This window comes from Carya illinoinensis, chromosome 15 (assembly GCF_018687715.1).
Source record: "Carya illinoinensis cultivar Pawnee chromosome 15, C.illinoinensisPawnee_v1, whole genome shotgun sequence".
In the NCBI taxonomy this organism is placed as follows: Eukaryota; Viridiplantae; Streptophyta; class Magnoliopsida; order Fagales; family Juglandaceae; genus Carya; species Carya illinoinensis.
This window is the reverse complement of record NC_056766.1, coordinates 2,677,974-2,700,936: the sequence shown is the minus strand read 5'-3', so window position 1 is coordinate 2,700,936 and position 22,963 is coordinate 2,677,974. Positions and strand designations below refer to the sequence as shown.

General features: G+C 38.0%; 2 protein-coding genes and 1 pseudogene across 2 annotated transcripts; all 3 read left to right on the top strand.

Moving 5' to 3' along the window:
* The first annotated feature begins 1,950 nt into the window (after positions 1-1,950).
* LOC122295639 (U-box domain-containing protein 29-like) lies at positions 1,951-3,562 on the top strand. The gene has a single exon (XM_043104732.1). The coding sequence runs from the start codon at positions 2,073-2,075 to the stop codon at positions 3,354-3,356; it is 1,284 nt and encodes a 427-aa protein (XP_042960666.1). The 5' UTR covers positions 1,951-2,072; the 3' UTR covers positions 3,357-3,562.
* A 3,130-nt stretch (positions 3,563-6,692) lies between these two features.
* Positions 6,693-9,215, top strand: LOC122297598 (annotated as a pseudogene).
* An 8,892-nt stretch (positions 9,216-18,107) lies between these two features.
* Positions 18,108-20,828, top strand: LOC122297397 (G-type lectin S-receptor-like serine/threonine-protein kinase LECRK3). The gene has a single exon (XM_043107444.1). It carries the CDS (start codon positions 18,229-18,231, stop codon positions 20,563-20,565), a length of 2,337 nt encoding a protein of 778 aa, XP_042963378.1. The 5' UTR covers positions 18,108-18,228; the 3' UTR covers positions 20,566-20,828.
* Positions 20,829-22,963: the final 2,135 nt, after the last annotated feature.

Genomic DNA, 22,963 nt, shown 5'->3' with positions numbered 1-22,963 from the left:
TTGCATCATTGGCCATCGCCTCCTGTCTCCTTAATTTCATTTCTTAGAATATTTAGTACGATCGAGACCAAGAAATTAACAACTATAACATCGAAGATAAAACTTCAGTTAAAATTGACAAAAAGTTTAAAAACATTAATTGGATTACTAGATAGACAAGATTAAATTAGTTAATTAAAATACTCGATCATGAAAAAAAGATATATATTTATATCACAAGCATATAATATTAATGTATGTAAGTCTTTCATACTCTTTTTAAAAAAAGTAAAATTCATATTAAAAAATAACAATTTTAATATAAATCTCGGATTTATTTACTTATTTGAAAGGGAGTGTATAGACTTATAAATTCTAAGACAACAAATATAATTTCTCTTGTATATTTATGAAATACTTTCATATATATATATATACGTATGTATATTGTTTCTTGAATTGATCAGTTGTGGAAAAATCTCTTAAGAGATTAATAACAGCTTGTTCCTTTTTCGCCATGATCAAACAGAAAATTAAAGGTATAGAGCTGTTATATATTAAATATTAGAGATAACCTTCCAAAAGACATTAAGAGAGCTATTCGTATGCATCAAGCAGATTTACAAGTTACATGACATCTATAATAGGTTTCTTTGATTGCAGGCTTTTTGGTAAGCATATACTGTCATGTTTCTTCGGGTTACGGAGTATTAGGCCGGTTATTGTTTTCTTGTAATTGTGTTATTACATTCTATTTTGATACTTGATTTTGGATTTTAGTAGTATCTATAACTCTAGGTATTTAGCTGTAATAACGATTGTTCTCCACCATAAGGGAGAGGTTTTAATAAAATTAATTTACCATTTTCTTTAAAACAAAAAGAAAAGGAAAATTAAAGGCCGACATTAATAGGATGTCTAGCTAGGTCTTTAAATATTGGTTGTCTTTTACCAAGGATTAAACATTCGACAATACATTAATGTGTACGTACGTACGTTCCTACGATCGACTTCCCGGCCTATTAATTATACCACTTATCGACTCATATATAGTACTCATTGTCCCTTTCCTACGTACATGTATTTCTTGAATGAGTACTTGTAATGCCACATCCTAGCTACTTGTTGCTTCCTTTTTGTCTTCTATTTTTCTTTTCTATATAAAGGCCTGCCTATAATTATATGTTTCAACCCACGTTGATTACTAATTGCAAATTGTCGTTGCATTTCTCTTTGAAAACATCATTAAATCTCCATGTATTTTTTTTATTATTATAACAAGAATCGTCATATTTTTCATACAATTATAAAACTTTTTCACAATTCAAACTCGAGATCAAAGATAGATTTGTACGGATTATTATCATATAATAATAAATAGAGCAATACTACTTTTTAGCTTATTGTCTTGTTTGTTTTTGTAGATGAAATGAGATGAGATAAAAGTTAAAAGTTAAATAAAATTTTATTAGAATATATTTTTTAATGTTATTTTTATTTTGAGATTTAAAAAAATTAAATTATTTATCTTATTTCGTGTGAGAATTTAAAAAAATTGTAACAATTAGATAAGATGAGATAAATTATTTTGTAAAAATGAATGAGATATATCAATCAGTTAAACAACAACCACGTAGACACTTAAAATGTAATCTATAACATCATGTGTGAACATGGATACCAAATTTAGGACGAAAGAACAACAATATTCTAGTAAACGTTCCAAAACTATGTGAACTCGAGACATCTAATAAGACCCTAATGCTAGGAGCGAATGTGTTGTCTCACAGCAATTGGTTCATCCAATTTGATAGAAGTATGGGTCTTGAGAGAAACTTGACTTGATCAACCTAGCTAGAGATCAGGTCTCCTTGACCGATTCACGTGTCCCCCATTCCACGCTCTGTATACCCTTAAAGTAACGCACAAGCTTTGACAAATTGATACAACACGTATTTGACCAACCAACCTAGTGTGACTGACCTCACTTCACCACGACGTCGGTCGAGGCTAATCTCTCTGTCTTCAAAACAGCCCACCTTTCACAACAACTCTCCACTCTGCTCTGCAACTGCAGCTTAATTGTGCCGACAATGGGTAGGGAGCAACTGTCCATAGCCGTACCGAGTCCCTTCAGGTGCCCCATCTCCATGGAGGTGATGAAATCCCCTGTGAGCTTGTGCACGGGGGTCACCTACGACCGCTCCAGCATCCAGCACTGGCTCGAGTCCGGCCACGACACTTGTCCCGCCACCATGCAGGTCCTCCCCTCCAAGCACCTTGTCCCCAACCTCACCCTTCAACGCCTCATCCACCTCTGGCTCCTCCATCACCACCACTCCTCTCTCAATTCTCCGTCTTCCTCCTCGTCTAGTACTCCGTCGATCTCGTCTGAGCAAGTTCGGATTTTCGTCGACACGATTCAGGGCGAGAACGGCGGCCAGCTCGGCGGCCAGCTCGATTGCCATGAGTACCTGGCAAAGATTGTGGACTTCGCGAAAGTTCGCGACGAGAACCGGAGGTTTCTGGCTCATTCCGAAAGCTTCGTGGAGGTTATTGTCAGTTTTCTTTGCAAAAGTGTGGAGATAGAGGTTTTGGAGTTGGTTGTTAGGGTTTTATATTTGATTATGTCACAAAAGGGAGTTGAAGAACGAGTGAACAGGCTGATTTTCGGAAGCAATAACCAAAAATATTTCACTTCGATTTGTTTGCTTCTGCTAGAAGGAAGTTTAAGCTCGAAGATCGAGTCGGTGAGGATTTTGGAGTCGCTTGCTTCCGACTCCGAATCCAAACGCAGAATCGCAGAAAAGGAGGACCTTGTCTCCGTGCTGTTTGATCTCTTGAGCTCTGACAATGCCGATACAGCCGACCTACACGACGCCATTTTGTCGTGTTTTATCTCCGTCTCAGGAAGTCGTTTTGGAAAATCCAAAATCATCCGGTTGGGACTCGTTCGAGTCCTCTCCGAAAGGCTCTCAAACCACAACACCAAGACTTCCACCGCCGAGAAGTCTTTAAAACTATTATCAGTGGCTGCCTCATGCGGGGAGGGTCGGTCGACCATAAGCGAGGACTCAAAGCAGTGTGCAGCGGCTGTAGTGGAGAGGCTGATGAAGGCAGGGACGGAGGACGCGGTGGCAGTGCTGTGGGGGATGTGCTGCTTGCATGGAGACAGGAAGGTGAAGGACGTTGTGGTGAAGAGCAATGGGGTGACGAAGCTGCTGCTGGTGATGCAGAGCGAGTACTGCGAGGGCCATGTGAGGAGGATGTGCGCGGAGCTGCTTAAGGTCTTGAGGGATGGGTTCAAGTCCGCCGCCAGCGGCGGTTTGGGGTTGGGGAGGTATGAGACGAAGTCTACTCACATCATGCCCTGCTAGTTGGATTTACTCGATATATACGTATGTATCTGTGCATGGGTTATATTTGTTTGATAATTGGGAAAATAGTAAGAAAAGTTTTAGTTTCAAGTGGTGCAAATGTTACACCTTTCTTACGTTAATATGTTAAAGTTTGATTTGTATAAAAAAGTTTAATTTTGAACTGTTCTTGCAAATCAAATTTTATGATGAAGAGTATTAGACCATTTATGATCTGTCAATCCATGAGCTAAATACAGTTGAGTCAACTAAAACAGATTGATGTTAAGGCCGGGTGATACTTTAACGCTCCGTTTGGATATTAAGAGTATCTTAAATAATCTATGAATGATAATATAATAATTTATGAATAGTATTGAATAACTTATGACTAGTAATAAATAGTAGTAAAGTAGTATGAAAATATCTATAAACAGTTGTATATTCAAACATATCTAAGTATGAGAATATGTCACACAACCTACAAGCTTTAAAGTATTACCTAAAAGGGAAATGATATTACTAGCAACAAATCCTACCGAGGATTTGTATTGTCTCTTTTACTTAATTGTTAAGGAAGTATTTTTTAATGAATTTGTGATTTTTTTTATATATTTAAAGAATTTAAAAAATATTTAAAAAAAAATTTGCATTGTCAATAGAAATCCTTGGTGGGGTTTCTCAATCGAAGTAGCAGGATTTATTTAATATTATACTAAATCAAAATATAAAGTTTATCGAGTAATGGGGATATACCCCACAAAGAGGATATATATCCAAATCCATGTTATTAATGATTTATCTCCATATACGGTTTAAGATTCATTCTAGATGGACAAAAATCTTGATGCATGCACGTTAAACAAATAAAAGGATGTAGTAAGTTCGTAAGAAGTCTTGGTGTGGCCCAATATATAAAAATAAAAATTAATGAATGACATTGGAACAAGCCCAATGATCGATGTTGCAACTGTGGATATGCATGAAAGGCTTGATAAGGCCCTAAAAATCAGGCCTCCTGGGCTGTCTTTTCGAGTTGTAGTACTGATAACTTTTTTTGAACTAGCTAATATCTCTTGGACTTTTTCTAATGTTGTGTTTGAGTAAAGAGTAATTTTAAATATTTTGTAAATAGTAATAAAAAATTTATAATAAAATATTAAATATTGGTGAATAGTAGTATAAATTAATAAAATTAAATAAAAAATAATAATAAAATAATAAATAGTAGTAAAATATTTTCAAAACACTCCATTGCTCAAACTAGCCCTTAGTCCCGTTTGAATAGTGAAGATGTTTTATCTTATCTCATCACTATAATTTTTTAAAATTTATACACAAAATATAACAAACAATTTAACATTTTCAAATATCAAAATAGTACTAATATTAAAAAATAATATTTTAAAAATATTTTATTTAATTTTTAACTTTTATTTAAAATTACCTTATCTCATCTCACTATTTAAACCGTACCTAAGATTTGACGTGATCTGATAATTATCTAGCACGACCAAAATGGCAAGTCTATCTGTCCAAATGATTCATCAACACAATTAATCTCATACCATTGTCAAGGAAAAAAGAAGAATCTGTACGTAGTTTAAACTTCAAACGAAACATATATAGCAAAATTAAACAAAGTAGGAGAAGTCAAACGAGCGTTTTGGTCAACAAAACGGGCAACTTTCACCATTATTTTTCTTCTTCAGGTATACATGAATTAAAAGGAAAACAAATCTTGTACGTTTTCATGGGGTTCAGAAATTATGATTAGAAGAAAGATCAAGAACGTGAGTGAATTTTTAAGTGAAGAATGCATCCATCCTGACATAAGTCAACACTTCTTATGGCTTTGTGGGTGAATCATGAAGGAGAAGAACCCTAGCTTTGAGGAGTTTGATGATGTCATAATTGATTGGAGCAATTCTTTAGCGGCCTGTTGTAATAATGTAACTCTGTTGTGTGACAATAATGCATGACCATCTTGGGAGTCTTCTTCACATGAAGATGATTGGATTCAGTGCCTAGCTAGCTAACCAGAACGAGCTCAAGCTTTCTTGATTTTACTATAAGAAAATTAGATTTTTGTGATCAATTTATTATAACTAAAAGACTATTTGTAACTAATTTTAATTTAAAATAGTCAGTTCGTTAAAAATTAAAATTAATTAATTACAAATAAATAATTTTCTTGTAATATTTCTAGAAGCACTACTACTTTAGTCTCTCACCAATAAAAGGATCGATCATTTATATATATATATATAAATATATGTGTTTGCACGCGTGCGTGCTAGCTAGCTGCATATATCATTATAAGAGAAATGAGTATCTATAATAGAGTTATAATTTGTAATAAAAATGATTATTACAAAATGATTATCTGTAATGAAAATAAGTTCATTTTAATAAAAAATAATCATTTTAATAAAAAATAAATGATAATAAATAAACGTTTTTCTTAGTGTAAATGCACCGTGATAGAGATTTGCCATGAAAGTTGTGGCACGTGGACGGAAAAAATGTTGTTTTTAAAGACGACATAAATGGTGGCTTTGAAATTGTCTGGTGGTAGAGCTTTCCATATCTCAGCAAGCATGCCGTGATATACAATCCAGTTTGAATAAAGTACGTAGTCATTAATGATGTAGTAGTCATCATATGATCATGCCCTTTCTAGTAGTCATGAGAAGATAATATCACTTTGAGGGTATCAACTTAATTAATTTTCGTCTATTAATTAAGAGTATACCGATTAATATATATTGTTAATTGTTTATGACGTTTAGTCAATCTGTGATCAAGGTGTTGAAATAGGACTTTAATGAATGATTAATCAATCGATTAGAGTCAGCAATTGGTAATATTCTCTTATTAATTAATTAATTAATTCTCACATAAATTAATAAAATATTTTGCCCTTATAAGCTGATATGCATGATTAAGTAAATTGAAAACAATTGAAAGAACCATATTGGATTATATCTTACGACAAATTTCATAAAAAAATAATCAAAAGCAAATACTTGATAGGTTTTGTAATTAAAACTTATTCGTAATTGATTTTTAAATAATTAAATTGACTTTTTTGAATTTGGCCGCCCGTGTTTGCATCTTTAGCCAAATTTCAAGGTTTTCATTTGGTGTGGGACATTGGGAACCTCGGCCACATCCCTAATTATTTGTTTGTCGTGTGGAAAAAAATGAAGAAGATAAAGACTAAAAATGTAATAAGATTTTGTTTGTCGTCAAAAGTACTCTTCCTTGCATAGGCATTCACTAAATGGAATTTGAATTCAAAAGAGAGATCTAATTATATAAACTAATACCTAGAGGCTTGTAGTTACACCGTGGTATGTTAGAACATTAATCGAGTCTATCATGCAGGCTTCTAAGTTACTTTCATTTCTTCTTCTGTTATCCCTTTCAATGGCAAATGCTCAACAAAGAAACTTCAACTTGAGCTGAGGCTCTTCTCTCTCTCCCATGGGAAACTCATCCTTGTTCTCACAATCTGGTACTTTTGCCTTTGGGTTCTTTCCTTTTGGCGATGGCTTTGCAGTAGGCATATGGGACGAAGGAACTCCACGAAAAACTATCGTTTGGACAGCCAATCGGAATGATCCTCCAGGGTCTCGCAATGCCACCATAGGATTGACAAACAATGGTAGGCTAATCTTGCAAGAGGTGGGGGGCCAAGAAAAACCCATTGCCAATACTACAAAACCTGCTATATTTGTTTCCATGCTCAATTCTGGCAACCTTGTTCTCTATAATTCGAATTCAACAATTGTATGGCAAAGTTTTGATTACCCAACAGACACCCTCTGCCAGGTCTACTCTTACGAGCTGGGGATGAACTCATTCGTAGTATCTCGGAAACCAATCACTCGATGGGAAGCTTTCGGATCAAGATGCAGACCGATGGGAATATTGTGATGTATCCAGTTGGTTCTCTTGATGCTCCAGATTTTGCTTATTGGGCATCAATAACAAATTTTGTAGGAAAGAATGCAACTCTGATACTTGATGGAAATGGCCGCTTGTACATGCTCAATATTAGTGGCGCCGAGGTGAAAAACATCAACAATGGAGCGGTTCCCTCTAATGGGAAGATGTATCGAGCAACAATTGATGCAGACGGGATATTTAGGGTGTATTCTCATAACTTGATCGAGAATGGTAGTCAATCAATCGAGTGGTCTGCACCAAAAGATAGATGCACTCCTAAAGGCATATGTGGCATCAATGGGTATTGTGATCTCATAAGTCAACAACCTGTTTGTGCTTGTCCTCCTGGTTTTGTTTTCATCAATCAAGAGCAAGGAAATTTGGGTTGCAATAGAAACTTCATTGTAGAAAGTTGTGCCTTTAAAAATGACCGTATAGAGTACACTATTCAAGAATTGCAAAACACTATATGGCTAGAAAGCACATATGCCATTTTGTCTTCTATGGCAAAAGAAGAATGCAACCTGGCATGTTTAGAGGACTGCAATTGTGAAGCTGCTCAGTTCCAAGGCCAAGAATGCAAGAAACAAAAGCTTCCATTGACATTTGGGAGAAGAACACAGCAGGAAGCTGGCAACCCAACAACGCTTGTTAAAGTAGGCATGGACTCAGGTAGGAATGGGACAACGAATCCCAAAGAAGCCCGCGGGAAAGTTTTACAAATGGATATCTTAGTCAGTGGTGTTGCATGTCTTTCTTTTGCATTGATTGTTCTAGCCTTTTCCACATTTCTTATCTTTAGATATCGTCTTTGGGCATATAAAAAGATTCTTTATAAAGCTAATGATCAAGGATTGATTGATGATGTTTCTCTTCGAGCTTTTACTTACAATAATGAGCTTGAAGTTGCGACGAACGGCTTCGTCGAAAAACTGGGTAGGGGCTCTTTTGGGACAGTCTTCAAGGGCACCTTGTCAGAGGAGAGAACAATTGCCGTCAAGCGGCTTGAGAAAGTAGTGGCTGAAGGAGAAGTGGAATTTCGAAACAAGATGAGGTCTATTGGAAGAACCCACCATAGAAACCTTGTCCGCCTGCTAGGTTATTGCCATGATGGTCCCAATAGGCTTTTGGTGTACGAGTATATGAGTAATGGAACACTCTTTGACTACCTTTTCAAATCCCAATTAAATCCAAATTGGGAAGAAAGAATCAACATTGTTTTGGATATAGCAAGAGGTATCATGTACTTACACGAGGAATGTGAGACCCAAATCATCCATTGTGACATAAATCCCAACAACATACTAATGGATGAGTGCATGCCAAAATTGCAGACTTTGGATTGGCAAAGCTATTGATCCCAGATCATTCCAGGACTCTCACTGGGATTAGAGGGACAAGATCAGGTTATGTTGCCCCAGAATGGTACAAGAACTTGCCCATCACAGCAAAAGTGGATGTGTAAAGCTTTGGTATTGTCTTGTTAGTTATCAGATGCTGCTGTCGGAGCATCGACGTCAATGCCTCAGAAAATGAAGTTGTTCTTATAGATTGGGTCTACGGCTGTTTCACGGCCAATGATGTATGCAAGCTGGTGCCTAAAGAAGAAGTAGTGGACAAACAAATTAAGCTTGGAGAGAATGGTGAAGATTGGGCTTTGGTGCATTGAAGTGGAGCCTGCAGTTCGTCCTTCAATGAAGAAGGTGCTTCAAATGTTGGAAGGCAATGTAGATGTACCGATTTCTCCATGCGCCCGTTCTTCATTGCAGCAAAATAATATTGATTATTCCAGCTAGCTGTTCCAATATCTAGGTCTTGCATGCCTTGAGCCTCGGAGCTTGGAGGGTGCTATTTCTAAAATGTGTAGCAATTCTTTTTCTAGGGTAACATGCATGTTATATTGAATTTGATCCCTTGGGTCTTAGAATTAATCATTCTCAGTACCATACTTAAGCCCGGGCAAGTACTAGCACATAAGGCATGGCTTGTAATTTTGACTCAAATATATAACAAAGTTCATGGTTTGGTGAAAATATCCTTAATTTAATTAGGAAGAAAATGAAATATTTGTACTGTATAAGTTGGGATCAGTGATTTATAAGAGCAACGTCATGATGTTCAAGAATATAATCATGGTAATCAATCTCAATATATATATATATAGTAATTGAGTTGTAGTATGAAATTAAAAATAAGGCTGATATATATAGAAATGTATTCACTGATCTTATCACACCGTTTCTTTATTTAAATCTATATATCCACTCACTGAAGTCTTTAATTTGTTGTTCATGCATGGTATTCTAGCTAAAAAGCTAGCGTTGTAATTCAAATTTCTTTGGAATAAATGACCAATAACCTCTTGTGCTTTACTCGGTTAATTTAAGTTATTTTTATTCATCCACTATATTATAGTTTTAAGTAACAAAAAATCATACCTAGCTATATTATGCGTACGTACATAGTTTTGGAAAGAGATCAAGACGATAAATTAGTTAGAGCCTCAAAAGACCAGCTTACGTATGGTACTACGCCTTAATCAATAATCATTGTTAACAATATCATCCTTCTACCATCTGCTGCACCAAAGGACATCTCCAACTCTCCATCGTCTGCAGCACTAAAGGACAACACCTCCAGCTCTCCATCTGTTGTGGCACCGGCCTATCTGAAAATCACATAAAATAATTTTTAAAGTGGTTCAGCAAATTGCCTACATCCACTGGAGCCTCTTTTATAGAATTTGTACGAGATTTACAAATCACTCTACAAATTTCTATCTCTCTCTCACGTCCCTCTTTCTCTCTATTTTTCTTCTCACCCACTGCCTCTTCTGAAGATCAGAACTCTCCTATTTATAGGAGAAGTTCTCTTCAGCAATTCTTGCTGAGCAGTTTCGATGCAGCAGTTTGCTGTTGAATTTATGGGATCGGTGCCTAATAGAAACAAAAGCACCGAACGGTGCATGTGCGTTCGGTGCAGCAGGCAAATTTCAGCATGTGGGGGGGGCGCCTAATACGCCAAGAGCTGCACACTGCAGGTGGTTTTTTTTAACAATCACCCCCTCCACCTAAGTGTGCCATACTAGTCTGCTTGCAAATTGATTCATTCTTCAAATGAATGCACCTCTTTCTTTGACATGAGAGATTTCTGCTACCGAATATGCTCCAATGCACCCGAGGGTGCTCAGCAGTGTACAATATTGATCAAGTCCAAACAGTGTTGGAACTTGATCCCTGTGACGACCTTCGTCAACATATCTGCTGGATTATCTTCAGTGCCAATCTTCTGAAGTTTGATGTTATCTTCTTCCAATATCTCACGTACGAAGTGGAAACGGACATCTATATGCTTTGTTCGAGAGTGATATACTTGATTCTTAGTCAAATGGATTGCACTTTGACTGTCACAGTAAACGGTAACCTCTTGCTGCTCAAAGCCCAAATCTGTTACTAGTCCCTGTAACCAAATGGCTTCTTTCACGGCTTCTGTTACAGCCATGTATTCAGCCTCAGTTGATGATAGTGCAATTGTTGACTGCAAAGTTGATCGCCAACTAACTGGTCCTCCAGCTATAGTGAACACATATCCAGTTGTCGATCGGCGTTTATCAAGATCACCTGCATAGTCTGAGTCAACATATCCAGTTACTAGACTATCTTCACTCTTCTCGAACTTCAAACCAATATCTACGGTCCCTGCAATATACCGTAGAATCCACTTAGCCGCATGCCAATGAACCTTTCCAGGATTATGCATATAGCGACTAACTAAGCTAACGGCCTGGGAGATATCAGGTCGTGTACACACCATGGCATACATTAAGCTTCCAACAATACTTGCATACGGGACATTCCTCATGTAGTCCCGCTCTTCATCAGTTTTAGGAGACTGCAATGCACTGAGCTTGAAATATGAGGCCATAGGAGTACTCACCGGCTTCGTCTTCGAGTCGATGTTAAAGCGTTGCAATATTCTCTTCAGATACTGCTTCTGAGTAAGGTGAACTGTACCTTTCACCCTATCTCTGCTGATCTCCATCCCCAGTATTCTTCGTGCTTTTCCCAGATCTTTCATTTCAAACTCATTACTTAACTGAGTTTTTAAGCGATCTATCTCCCCCTTGCTTTTACATGCAATTAACATATCATCTACATATAAAAGCAAATAAATGAAAGATCCATCTGCAAGTTTTCTGAAATATACACAATGATCGTATTGGCAACGAGTGTATTTCAGATCCATCATAAAGCGGTCAAACCGCTTATACCATTGCCGAGGTGACTGCTTCAAGCCATAGAGAGACTTCTTCAGATTGCATACCCAATTTTCTTTGCCAGCTTCTTTGAATCCTTCTGGTTGAGACAGATAAATCTCCTTTTCCAGATCACCATGTAAGAAAGCTGTCTTCACATCAAGCTGTGCTAACTCAAGATCATATTGTGCAACCAAAGCTAGCAATATCCGAATGGATGAATGCTTCACAACAGGAGAGAATACTTCACTGTAGTCAATTCCCTCTGTCTGAGCGTAGCCCTTGGCTACCAACCTAGCTTTGTATCGCACTCCATTTTTAGCAGCTTGATCATCTTTCTGATTGAAGATCCACTTACAGCCAATTACCTTCTTTCCTTTTGGAAGCGGCACAAGCTTCCAAGTCTGGTTCTGGTGAAGAGAATGCATCTCTTCATTCATCGCCTTTGTCCATTCAACTTGTTCACTGGACTGTACGGCTTCTCTGTAAGTGGTTGGGATTTCACCCCCTTCAGCTGGTAATGCATATGTCACATAGTCTGCATAACGTGTTGGTACACGTTTCTCTCGTCTCGGTCTGTTGGTTGCTATTGATTAGGGTTGACATGGAGGTACTGTGACTGGATTATCAGTCTCATCTTGTCCATGCTTCTTTGAAGTAATAAACTCCACATTTTGCGAATCATCTGATGTTTCGCCATTACTGCTGCCTTCACTGGAATCTTTATGCTTATGTGACTTAAGCATCTCAGATTCGTTGAATGTTACATCTCTACTGATGATCACCTTTTTGGACTCTATACACCAGAGTCTGTACCCTTTTACACCAGTACTAAAGCCCAAGAATTTTGCTTTCTTGGCTCTAGGATCAAGCTTACTTTCTTTAGCATGATAGTAAGCAGGACATCCGAAAATGTGTAAAATGTCATAATCAGTAGCATGTTTACCTCTCCACATTTCAATGGATGTCTTCCCATCATTGGCAGCTGCAGGTAGTCGGTTGATGAGGTGGCAGGCATATCTCACAGCTTCAGCCCAAAATTGTTTACTCAATCCAGCATTCAGCAACATACATCGCACTTTCTCTAATAAAGTACGATTCATTCATTCTGCCACACCGTTTTGCTGCGGTGTACCTCGTACTATGAAGTGTCTGACAATTCCCTCTCTCCGGCATACTTCCATGAAGGGGTCTGAAGTGTACTCACCTCCATTATCAGATCTGAGCCGCTTAATCTTCCTGCCGGTCTGAGTCTCAACCATTTTCTTCCAATCAAGAAAGATCTTCAGCACTTCATCTTTATTCTTCATCGTATACACCCACACACGACGAGAATAATCATCAACAAAAGTTACAAACCAATGTTTACCTCCCAAAGATGCATTTTGGGTAGGTCCCCAAACATCGGAGTGCACATAGTCAAGTATTCCTTGTGTATTGTGTACTGCGGTTCCAAACTTGATCCGCCTCTGCTTCCCCAATACACAGTGCTCACAGAAAGATAGTTTACCAGTCTTGGCACCTTTGAGTAAGCCTTGCTTCACCAGTGTCTGCAAAGCTTTTTCTCCTGCGTGTCCCATACGCATATGCCAAAGACTGGTGGTGTCATCATCAGTCTCATCTAGCTTCTCACAGCCTGTGGAAGCTCTTCCAGCAACAGTACTTCCTTGCAAGAAGTACAAGTTTCCTCGCCTCAAGCCCTTCATTGCCACCTAAACTCCCATTAGTACTTTGAGAGTTCGGTCTTCAATGACGATTCTGAATCCCTTCGAATCCAGAGATCCCAGTGAGATGAGATTCTTCCGCAAGTCCGGAACATACCGAACTTCTGTCAGAGTCTTGACGCTGCCATCGTGCAGCTTTAACCGAATGCTACCTATTCCTTGAGTCTTATAGGCACTGTCATTGCCCATAAGTACTGCTCCACCCTCGATCTTTGTGAAGTCAGTAAACCAGTCTCGATTGGGACACATATGATAAGTACATCCGCAATCCATAATCCATTCATCGGAATGACAAATGGATGATGAGCTTATTAAGGAAAAATCCGAATCATCATCTCTGTCCACGACATTGGCTGTGGTGGGTTGATTCTGCTGTTGTCCCTTCCGGTTGGGACAATCCTTCTTCCAGTGTCCTTTGTTGTGACAAAAGGAACACTCGTCTCTGGCGAGTTTTCTGCCGACTGATGAACCACGTGATGTGGCCCGGTTTTTCGAATGAAAACCGTTCTTCTTTTTGGGATACCTTGACTGTGGTCTCCCTCTTGCTGTTAAAGCTTCACTTGATGTATCGTGATGTACCTGCTTATCCTTTTTCCGGTACTCATTGCTAATTAAAGAGCTAGATACATCGTCAAAACTAATACTTTCCTTCCCATACAATAGAGTAGTAATTAGATGCTCATATGTATCGGGCAAAGAATTTAACAAAAGTAAAGTTTTATCTTCATCTTCAATTTCAACATCTAAATTTAACAAATCAGCAAGAATTTGGTTGTAACTATTCAGATGTTCAGACATAGAAATACCTTCACGAAATTGGAATCTGAAGAGCTTCTTCTTCAAGTGCAAACGACTCTCAATACTCTTCTTCATGAACTTATCCTCCAATTTCTGCCAAAGTACCTTAGCATTTGTCTCTCTCATGACAAAATACTTTTTGTTCTTTGGTAAGGCATAATCGGATTGTACTACAAGCTTGAGTATTAAGCTTCTTCCAATCCTGATCAGTCATATCATCTGGCTTTCCTCCCAACGCAATATCCAACTCTTGTTGGATCAACACATCCATGACTTCACACTGCCACATGCCGAAGTTGCTTGTTCCATCGAACTTTTCAACTTCAAACTTGGCATTTGACACAGTGGACCGACGCCCCGAGCTACTGGCATTATCAGAACTCCTATCTCTTCCAGATCTTTCCATTTGAATTTAGAAATTTTAGACTCAAAATTTCAAAATTCTAACCGTACGGATGATTCCGGAACGATCCAAATAGTAGGAAAGCACTATTTGATTGCTCAAATCCGACTCCGAATGGCTTAGATCAAGCCGAAATTGGATCTAAAAAACGGATGGTTGTGATCTGTCTGGCGCGTGGGATGCACGCGCTGCACAGTGCGCGTGGGGCGAGTAGGCGCGTGTGACACACGCGCTACAGCACTGTGTGCGCGTTGGCGCGTGTATTTCACGCGCTGAAAGACTGTAGGCGCGCGTGGGGGCGCGTGAGGAGCATGTCTGACACGCGTCTTTCTCCTGTGGAGTGCGTGGGGGCGCGTGAGCTGTAGCAGATGCACGCGCCGATCTTCTAGGGGCGCGTGTGGGCTCCTCCGACCTTCGTTTTCGATTCCGTTTGCGGCAACGGATTCGTCTCAACGCGAGGAACACCCTGGAGTTGTCAAAAATTTATTTTGACCAACTTGAATTTTCGGACAGCTTGAACCAGAGCTCTTGATGAATTTTTACTGTAGAAATGAATAGTACCACACTAAGTCAGTTCCCAGGAAAGATTGGAGGGTCACAATGGATACACTTAAAATTTCCAATCTCTTAGACAGAACCTCCTTAGACTGTACGTATCCACACTACCACACCAAAAATCCACCTCACAAAAAAAAACCTAGTGGCTCTGATACCAATTGTTGTGGCACCGGCCTATCCGAAAATTACACAAAATAATTTTTAAAGTGGTTCAGCAAATTGCCTACATCCACTGGAGCCTCTTTTATAGAATTTGTACGAGATTTACAAATCACTCTACAAATTTCTATCTCTCTCTCACGTCCCTCTTTCTCTCTATTTTTCTTCTCACCCACTGCCTCTTCTGAAGATCAGAACTCTCCTATTTATAGGAGAAGTTCTCTTCAGCAATTCTTGCTGAGCAGTTTCGATGCAGCAGTTTGCTGCTGAATTTATGGGATCGGTGCCTAATAGAAACAAAAGCACCGAACGGTGCATGTGCGTTCGGTGCAGCAGGCAAATTTCAGCATGTGGGGAGGGGCGCCTAATACGCCAAGAGCTGCACACTGCAGGTGGCTTTTTTTAACACCATCGTCTGCAGCACTAACAGAGAGGACAACTCTGCTCCACCAAGAGCACCTCACCAAGTCTGCACAGAATTAGAATAATTTCTGTTGCTATACGTGTCGCACTCTTATGCATTCTGTTATCAAAAGAATATTCCCTTTCTTGTGTATAAATACTACTACAGTGTACAGATGAAATCAATGATGAATTCACAAAATATCTTTCATTCATAAGTATTTGGTGTCTATTTTATTATGGTATCTAGAGCCAAATAAGGCTCACGTCTAAAGGGTGGCCATGGCAGAAAATCCACAAACTCCCACACCGAAACCTTCATTTCTTCCCCTCCCACCTCCCTCAAATGTAGTCATGGTTATATTAAACCATGAAATTTCCTCTTATGGAAGGCTCAGATTATGCTTTACCTCAAAGGACAAAATCTCTTTGGCTTTGAAGATGGCACCACCACTGCCCCCCTCCTGTTTGTTGAAAATACTACAACACCAAGTCCTGAGTTTTTGACTTGGCAACAGCAAGATCAGGCTATTATGAGTGTTCTCATATTGTCTTTATCCGAAAATTTAATTGCCCATATTCTTGATGCAGCTACTTCTCGAAAGATTTGGGTCACATTGGAAGACCTCTTTGCTGCAAAATCACAAGCTCGAGTGATGCAAGTCCAGTTTCAGCTGGCAACAATCAAGAAAGGTTCGGACTCTATAGCTGATTACTACAAGAAAACCAAGAGTAATGAAAATGCGTATAAAACACAAAAGTACCTTTAGTAGTACACACATGTAAAAGGTTAATTTGTAATAAGAAGGATATTTTTTTATGACGGGATAAATTGATACCGAACTTTAAGTATTACCTAGGGAAATGATATTTCTAGCAATAAATCCTACCGAGGATTTGTATTGATTTTTTTTTTTTTTACTTAATTGTTCAAGAAGTATTTTTTAATGACTTTATGATTTTTTTAAATGTTTAAAGAATTCAAAAAATGTTTGAAAAAAAAGTTTTCATTATCGGTAAAAAATCTAGGTGGGGTTTCTCAGTGGACGTAGTAGGTTTACTTAAAATTATACCAAATCGGAATATAAAGTTTATCGAGTAATGGGCATACAGTGATACACCCCCACAAAGAAGACGTATATTCAAATACCATGTTATTAATGATTTATCTCCATATACGGTTTAAGACTCAATCTAGATAGACAAAAATCTTGATGCATGCACGTTAAACAAATAAAAGGATGCAGTAAGTTCGTAACAACTCTAGTTGTGGCTGAATATATAAAAATAAAATTTAATGAATGACATTGGAGCAAGCCCAATGATTGATGTTGCAACTGTGGATATGCATGAAAGGCTCGATAAGGGCCTAAACATCAGTCCTCTTGAGCTGTCTTTTCGAACCCACATTGTACTACCTATAACCTATGTTTCCTATAGTTAATATCTTTTCGGGACTCTTTTAACGTTTTGTTTAAATAATGAGTTGATTTTAAATATTTTATAATATTAAGAAAAAAAATAATAAAAAAGTAATAAAAAATATTAAATAGTATTGAAAAGTAATATAAAATAGTAAAAAGTAGATAAAAAATAATAATAAAATAATAAATAATAATGGAATATTTTCAAACACTCTATTATTCAAATTAGCCCTTAATCTCATTTAGATAGTGAACATGCTTAATTTCATCTCATCATTATAATTTTTTAAAATTTATATATAAAATATAACAAATAATTTAATATTTTTAAATATGAAAATAATACTAATATTAAAAATAATATTTTAAAAATATTTTATTTAATTTTTAACTTTTATTTAAAATTACTAAGATTTGACGTGATCCGATAATTATCTAGCACGACCAAAATGGGAAGTCTATCTGTCGAAGTGATTCATCAACACGATTAATCTCATATACCATTAATTGTCAAGAAAGATAAAAAAATGCTGTACGTAGTTTAAACTTTAAAGAAACATATATAGCAAAATTAAACAAAGTTGGAGAAGTCAAACGAGCGTTTTGGTCGACAAAACCGGCAAGTACTTTCACCATTATTTTTCTTCAATTCTTTATATAGATATTGAGTCGGTGCATTTATGCACCATGATGCACGGGAGACGTGCCATGAAAGTTGTTGCATGTGGGCCGCGGCCGGCATGCATCAGAAGAAAAAAAAGATATATTGTTTTTGAAGACGACATAGACGTTGACTTTGAAATTGTTTGGTGGCAGGGTTTCCATATCGCAGCTAGCATGCATGCCGTGAACAAATTAATTATTTAAATCTAAAAATCTATGTAGACCTTAATGAAAGATTAAACCAAAGCAAATACTTGACAAAAGTTGCAAGCTAGGTCGTTGGTCTCGCATTTGCATATTTGGCCAAATTTTTCGTTCGGTGTGGGAGCCCCACCTCTCCCATTATTTATTTGTCTTGTGGAAAAAAATGAAGAGAAGATAAAAGAAAAGAAATGTAAGAAGATTTTACCTGGTCTTCTAAAGGAATCTTCCTCGCACAGGCATCCACTAGATGGAATTGGAATTCAAAAGAGAGATCAAATTATATAAACTAATTACCTAGAGGTAATTTGTACTTGCACCGTAGTCTGGTAGAACATTAACTGCGTCTACCATGCAGCAGGCTTCTATGGTACTTTTGTTTCTTCTTCTTTTGGCCATTTCAATGGCAAATGCTCAACAAAGAAACTTCAACTTGAGCCGAGGCTCTACTCTCTCTCCCATGGGAAACTCATCCTTGTTCTCACAATCTAGCACTTTTGCCTTCGGGTTCTTTTCTTTTGGCGACGGCTTTGCAATTGGCATATGGTACGAAGGAACTCCACAAAAAACTGTCGTCTGGACAGCCAATCGGAATGATCCTCCAGTGTCTCGCAATGCCACCATAGGAATGACTAACGATGGTAGGCTTATCTTGCAAGAGGTGGGGGGCCAAGAAAAACCCATTGCCAATACTACAGAACCTGCTATATTTGTTTCCATCCTTGATTCTGGCAACCTTGTTCTCTACAATTCGAATTCAACAATTATATGGCAAAGTTTTGATTACCCAACAGACACCCTTCTGCCAGGTCTACTTCTACGAGCTGGTGATCAACTCTTTTCTAGTATCTCTGAAACCAATCACTCAATGGGAAGCTTTCGGATCAAGATGCAGATCGATGGGAATATTGTAATGTATCCAGTTGGTTCTCTTGATGCTCCAGACTTTGCTTATTGGGAATCAGATACAAATTTTGTAGGAAAGAATGCAACTCTGACGCTAGATGGAAACGGCCGCCTGTACATGCTCAATAGTAGTGGTGCCGAGGTGAAAAACATCAACAATGGAGCAGTTCCCTCTGGTGGGAAGATTTATCGAGCCACAATTGATGCAGACGGGATATTCAGGGTGTATTCACATAACTTGATTGAGAATGGTAGTCAATCAATCGTGTGGTCTGCACCAGAAGATAGATGCACTCCTAAAGGTATATGTGGCATCAATGGGTATTGTGATCTCATAAGTCAACAACCTGTTTGTGCTTGTCCTCCTGGTTTTGTTTTCATCAATCAAGATCAAAGAAATTTGGGTTGCAATAGAAACTTCATTGTAGAAAGTTGTGCTTTTAAAAATGACCGTATAGAGTACACTATTCAAGAATTGCAAAACACTATATGGCTAGAAAGCACATATGCCATTTTGTCTTCTATGACAATAGAAGAATGCAACCTGGCATGTTTAGAGGACTGCAATTGTGAAGTTGCTCAATTCCAAGGACAAGAATGCAAGAAACAAAAGCTTCCATTGACGTTTGGGAGAAGAACACAGCAGGAAGCTGGCAACCCAACAACGCTTGTTAAAGTGGGCATGGACTCAGGTAGGAATGGGACAATGGATCCCAAAGAAGCCCGCAAGAAAGTTTTGCGAATGGATATCTTAGTCAGTGGTGTTGCATGTCTTTCTTTTGCATTGATTGTGCTAGCCTTTGCCACCTTTCTTATCTTTAGATATCGTCGTTGGGCATACAAAAAGATTCTTTATAAAGCTAATGATCAAGGATTGATTGATGATGTTTCTCTTCGAGCTTTTACTTACAATGAGCTCAATGTTGCGACGAACGGCTTTGTCGAAAAATTGGGTAGGGGCTCTTTTGGGACAGTCTTCAAGGGCACCTTGTCAGAGCAGAGAATAATTGCCGTCAAGCGGCTTGAGAAAGTGGTGGCTGAAGGAGAATTGGAATTTCGAAATGAGATGAGGTCCATTGGAAGAACCCACCATAGAAACCTTGTTCGCCTGCTAGGTTACTGCCATGATGGTTCCAATAGGCTTTTGGTGTACGAGTATATGAGTAATGGAACACTCTGTGACTACCTTTTCAAATCCCAATTAAATCCAAATTGGGAAGAAAGAATCAACATCGTTTTGCATATAGCAAGAGGTATCGTGTACTTACATGAGGAATGTGAGACACAAATCATCCATTGTGACATAAATCCCAACAACATACTAATGGATGAGTACGGGCATGCCAAAATTGCAGACTTTGGATTGGCAAAGCTATTGATGCCAGACCATTCTAGGACTCTCACTGGGATTAGAGGGACAAGAGGTTATGTTGCCCCAGAATGGCACAAGAACTTGCCCATCACAGCAAAAGTGGATGTGTATAGCTTCGGTATTGTCTTGTTAGTTATCATATGCTGCCGTCGGAGCATCGACGTGAATGTCCCAGAAAGTGAAGTTGTTCTTATAGATTGGGTCTACGACTGTTTCACGGCCAATGATGTATGCAAGCTGGTGCCTAAAGAAGAAGTAGCGGACAAACAAAGCTTGGAGAGAATGGTGAAGATTGGGCTTTGGTGCATTGAAGAGGAGCCTGTAGTACGTCCTTCAATGAAGAAGGTGCTTCAAATGTTGGAAGGCAATGTAGATGTACCGATTCCTCCATGCACCCGTTCTTCATTGTAGCAAAATAATATTGATTCTTCCAGCTAGTTGTTCCGATATCTAGGTCTTGCATGCCTTGAGCCTCGGAGCTTGGACTTGGGTGCTATTTCTAAAATGTGTAGCAATTCTTTTTCTAGGGTAACATGCATGTTATATTGAATTTGATCCCTTGGGTCTTAGAATTAATCATTCTCAGTGCTATATGTAAGCCCGGGCAAGTACTAGCACATAAGGCATGGCTTGTGATTTTGAGATTACACATACTAAGAAACCAAAATACTTTACAAACATGATCAAATTATAAGATCATGTATATAAATAAATTATTGGTTGTCACAAACATGATCATGTCTCCTCGTCTCTTTTATTTTGTCATGATTCTCGACAAATGGATTCTTAACTTGATCATCATCTTTTGTTATTGCCGCATGATCCCCAACTGTTAATAATTAATCTGCATATATAGTACTAGTGATCTTATGATCATGAACGTATGTTTTTACACGATTTGTGTAGTACTATAACTAGTACTTCATACAATCTAATATAACCTCTTCATGATTATTGATTAAGGCGTATATAGTACGTACCATACGTAAGCCCGGGCGAGTACTAGCACATAAGGCATGGCTTGTAATTTTGACTCAAATATATAACATGGTTTGGTGAAAATATCCTTAGGAAGAACATGAAATATTTGTACTGTATAAGTTGGGATTAGTGATTTATAAGAGCAATGTCATGATTTTCAAGATTATGATCATGGTAATCAATCTCAATATATCGTAATTGAGTTCTAGTATGAAATTAAAAATAAGGCTGATATGTATCTAGAAATGTATGCACTGATCTTATGATCACACTGTTTCTTTCTTTAATCTATATATCCACTCACTGAAGTCTTTAGTTTGTTGTTCCATGCATGGTATTCTAGCTAAAAGTCTAGCTTTGTAATTGGAATTTCTTTGGAATAAATGACAGATAATCTCTTGTGCTTTACTTGGTTAATTTAAATTATTTTTATTCATCCACTATATTATAGTTTGAGTAACAAAAAATCATACCTAGCTATATTATACGTACACACATAGTTTTGGAAAGAGATCAAGACGATAATACTTCACAAACTTATCAGCATAAACTTTCATGTGGGTATATACATTAAATTAATAATATAATCATGAAGAGGTGTTATATTAGAGCATATGAATTAGTTAGAGCCTCAAAAGACCAGCTTACGTTTAGTATTACGCCTTAATCAATAATCATTGTTAACAATATTATCCTTCTACCGGCCATCTGCTGCACCAACGGACATCTCCAACTCTTCATCGTCTGCAGCACTAAAGGACAACACCTCCAGCTTTCCATTGTCTGCAGCACTAACAGAGGACAACTCTGCTCCACCAAGAGCACCTCACCAAGTTTACACAGAATTAGAATAATTTCTGTTGCTATACGTGTCACACTCTTATGCATTATGTTATCAAAAGAATATTCCCTTTCTTCTTTATAAATACTACTCCAATGTACAGATGAAATCAATGAAGAATTCACAGAATATCTTTCATTCATAAGTATTTGGTGTCTATTTTATTATGGTATCTAGAGCCAAATAAGACTCACGTCTAAAGGTTGGCCATGGCAGAAAACCCACAAAGTACTCCCACACCAAAACCTTCCTTTCTTCCCCTCCCACCTCCCTCAAATGTAGTCACGGTTAAATTAAACCATGATAATTTCCTCTTATGGAAGGCTCAGATTATGCCTTACCTCAAAGAACAAAATCTCTTTGGCTTTGTTGATGGCACCACCACTGCCCCTCGCCTGTTTGTTGAAAATACTACAACACCAAGTCTTGAGTTTTTGGCTTGGCAACAACAAGATCATGCTATTATGAGTGTTTTGGTATCATCTTTATCCAAAAATTTAATTGCCCATGTTCTTGATGCAGCTACTTCTCAAAAGATTTGGGTCACATTGGAAGAACTCTTTGCTGCCAAATCACAAGCTCGAGTGATGCAAGTCCAGTTTTAGCTGGCAACAATCAAGAAAGGTTCGGACTCTGTAGCTGATTACTACCAGAAAACCAAGCTTCTATGCGATACTGTAGCAACCGCTGGTAAAACATTATCATCCTCTGAATTTATCACCTTCCTTTTGGCTGGTTTGGGCATCGATTATGGATCTGTAGTTACATCTATCACTGCCCGAGTGGATCCTCTCAGCCCCTCTCAGGTCTACAGTCATCTGCTCACTCATGAGGCTAGGCTCTCTCATCAACATACCAACCTTACTGCTTCCACAGAGTTCTTGGCCACTAAAAATTTAAATCTCAAACTGATGGCAACACTAGAGGCCGTGGTGGTCGAGGCCGTGGTGGTCTTCACGGACGAGGTAGTGGTCGGTATGGTGCTAG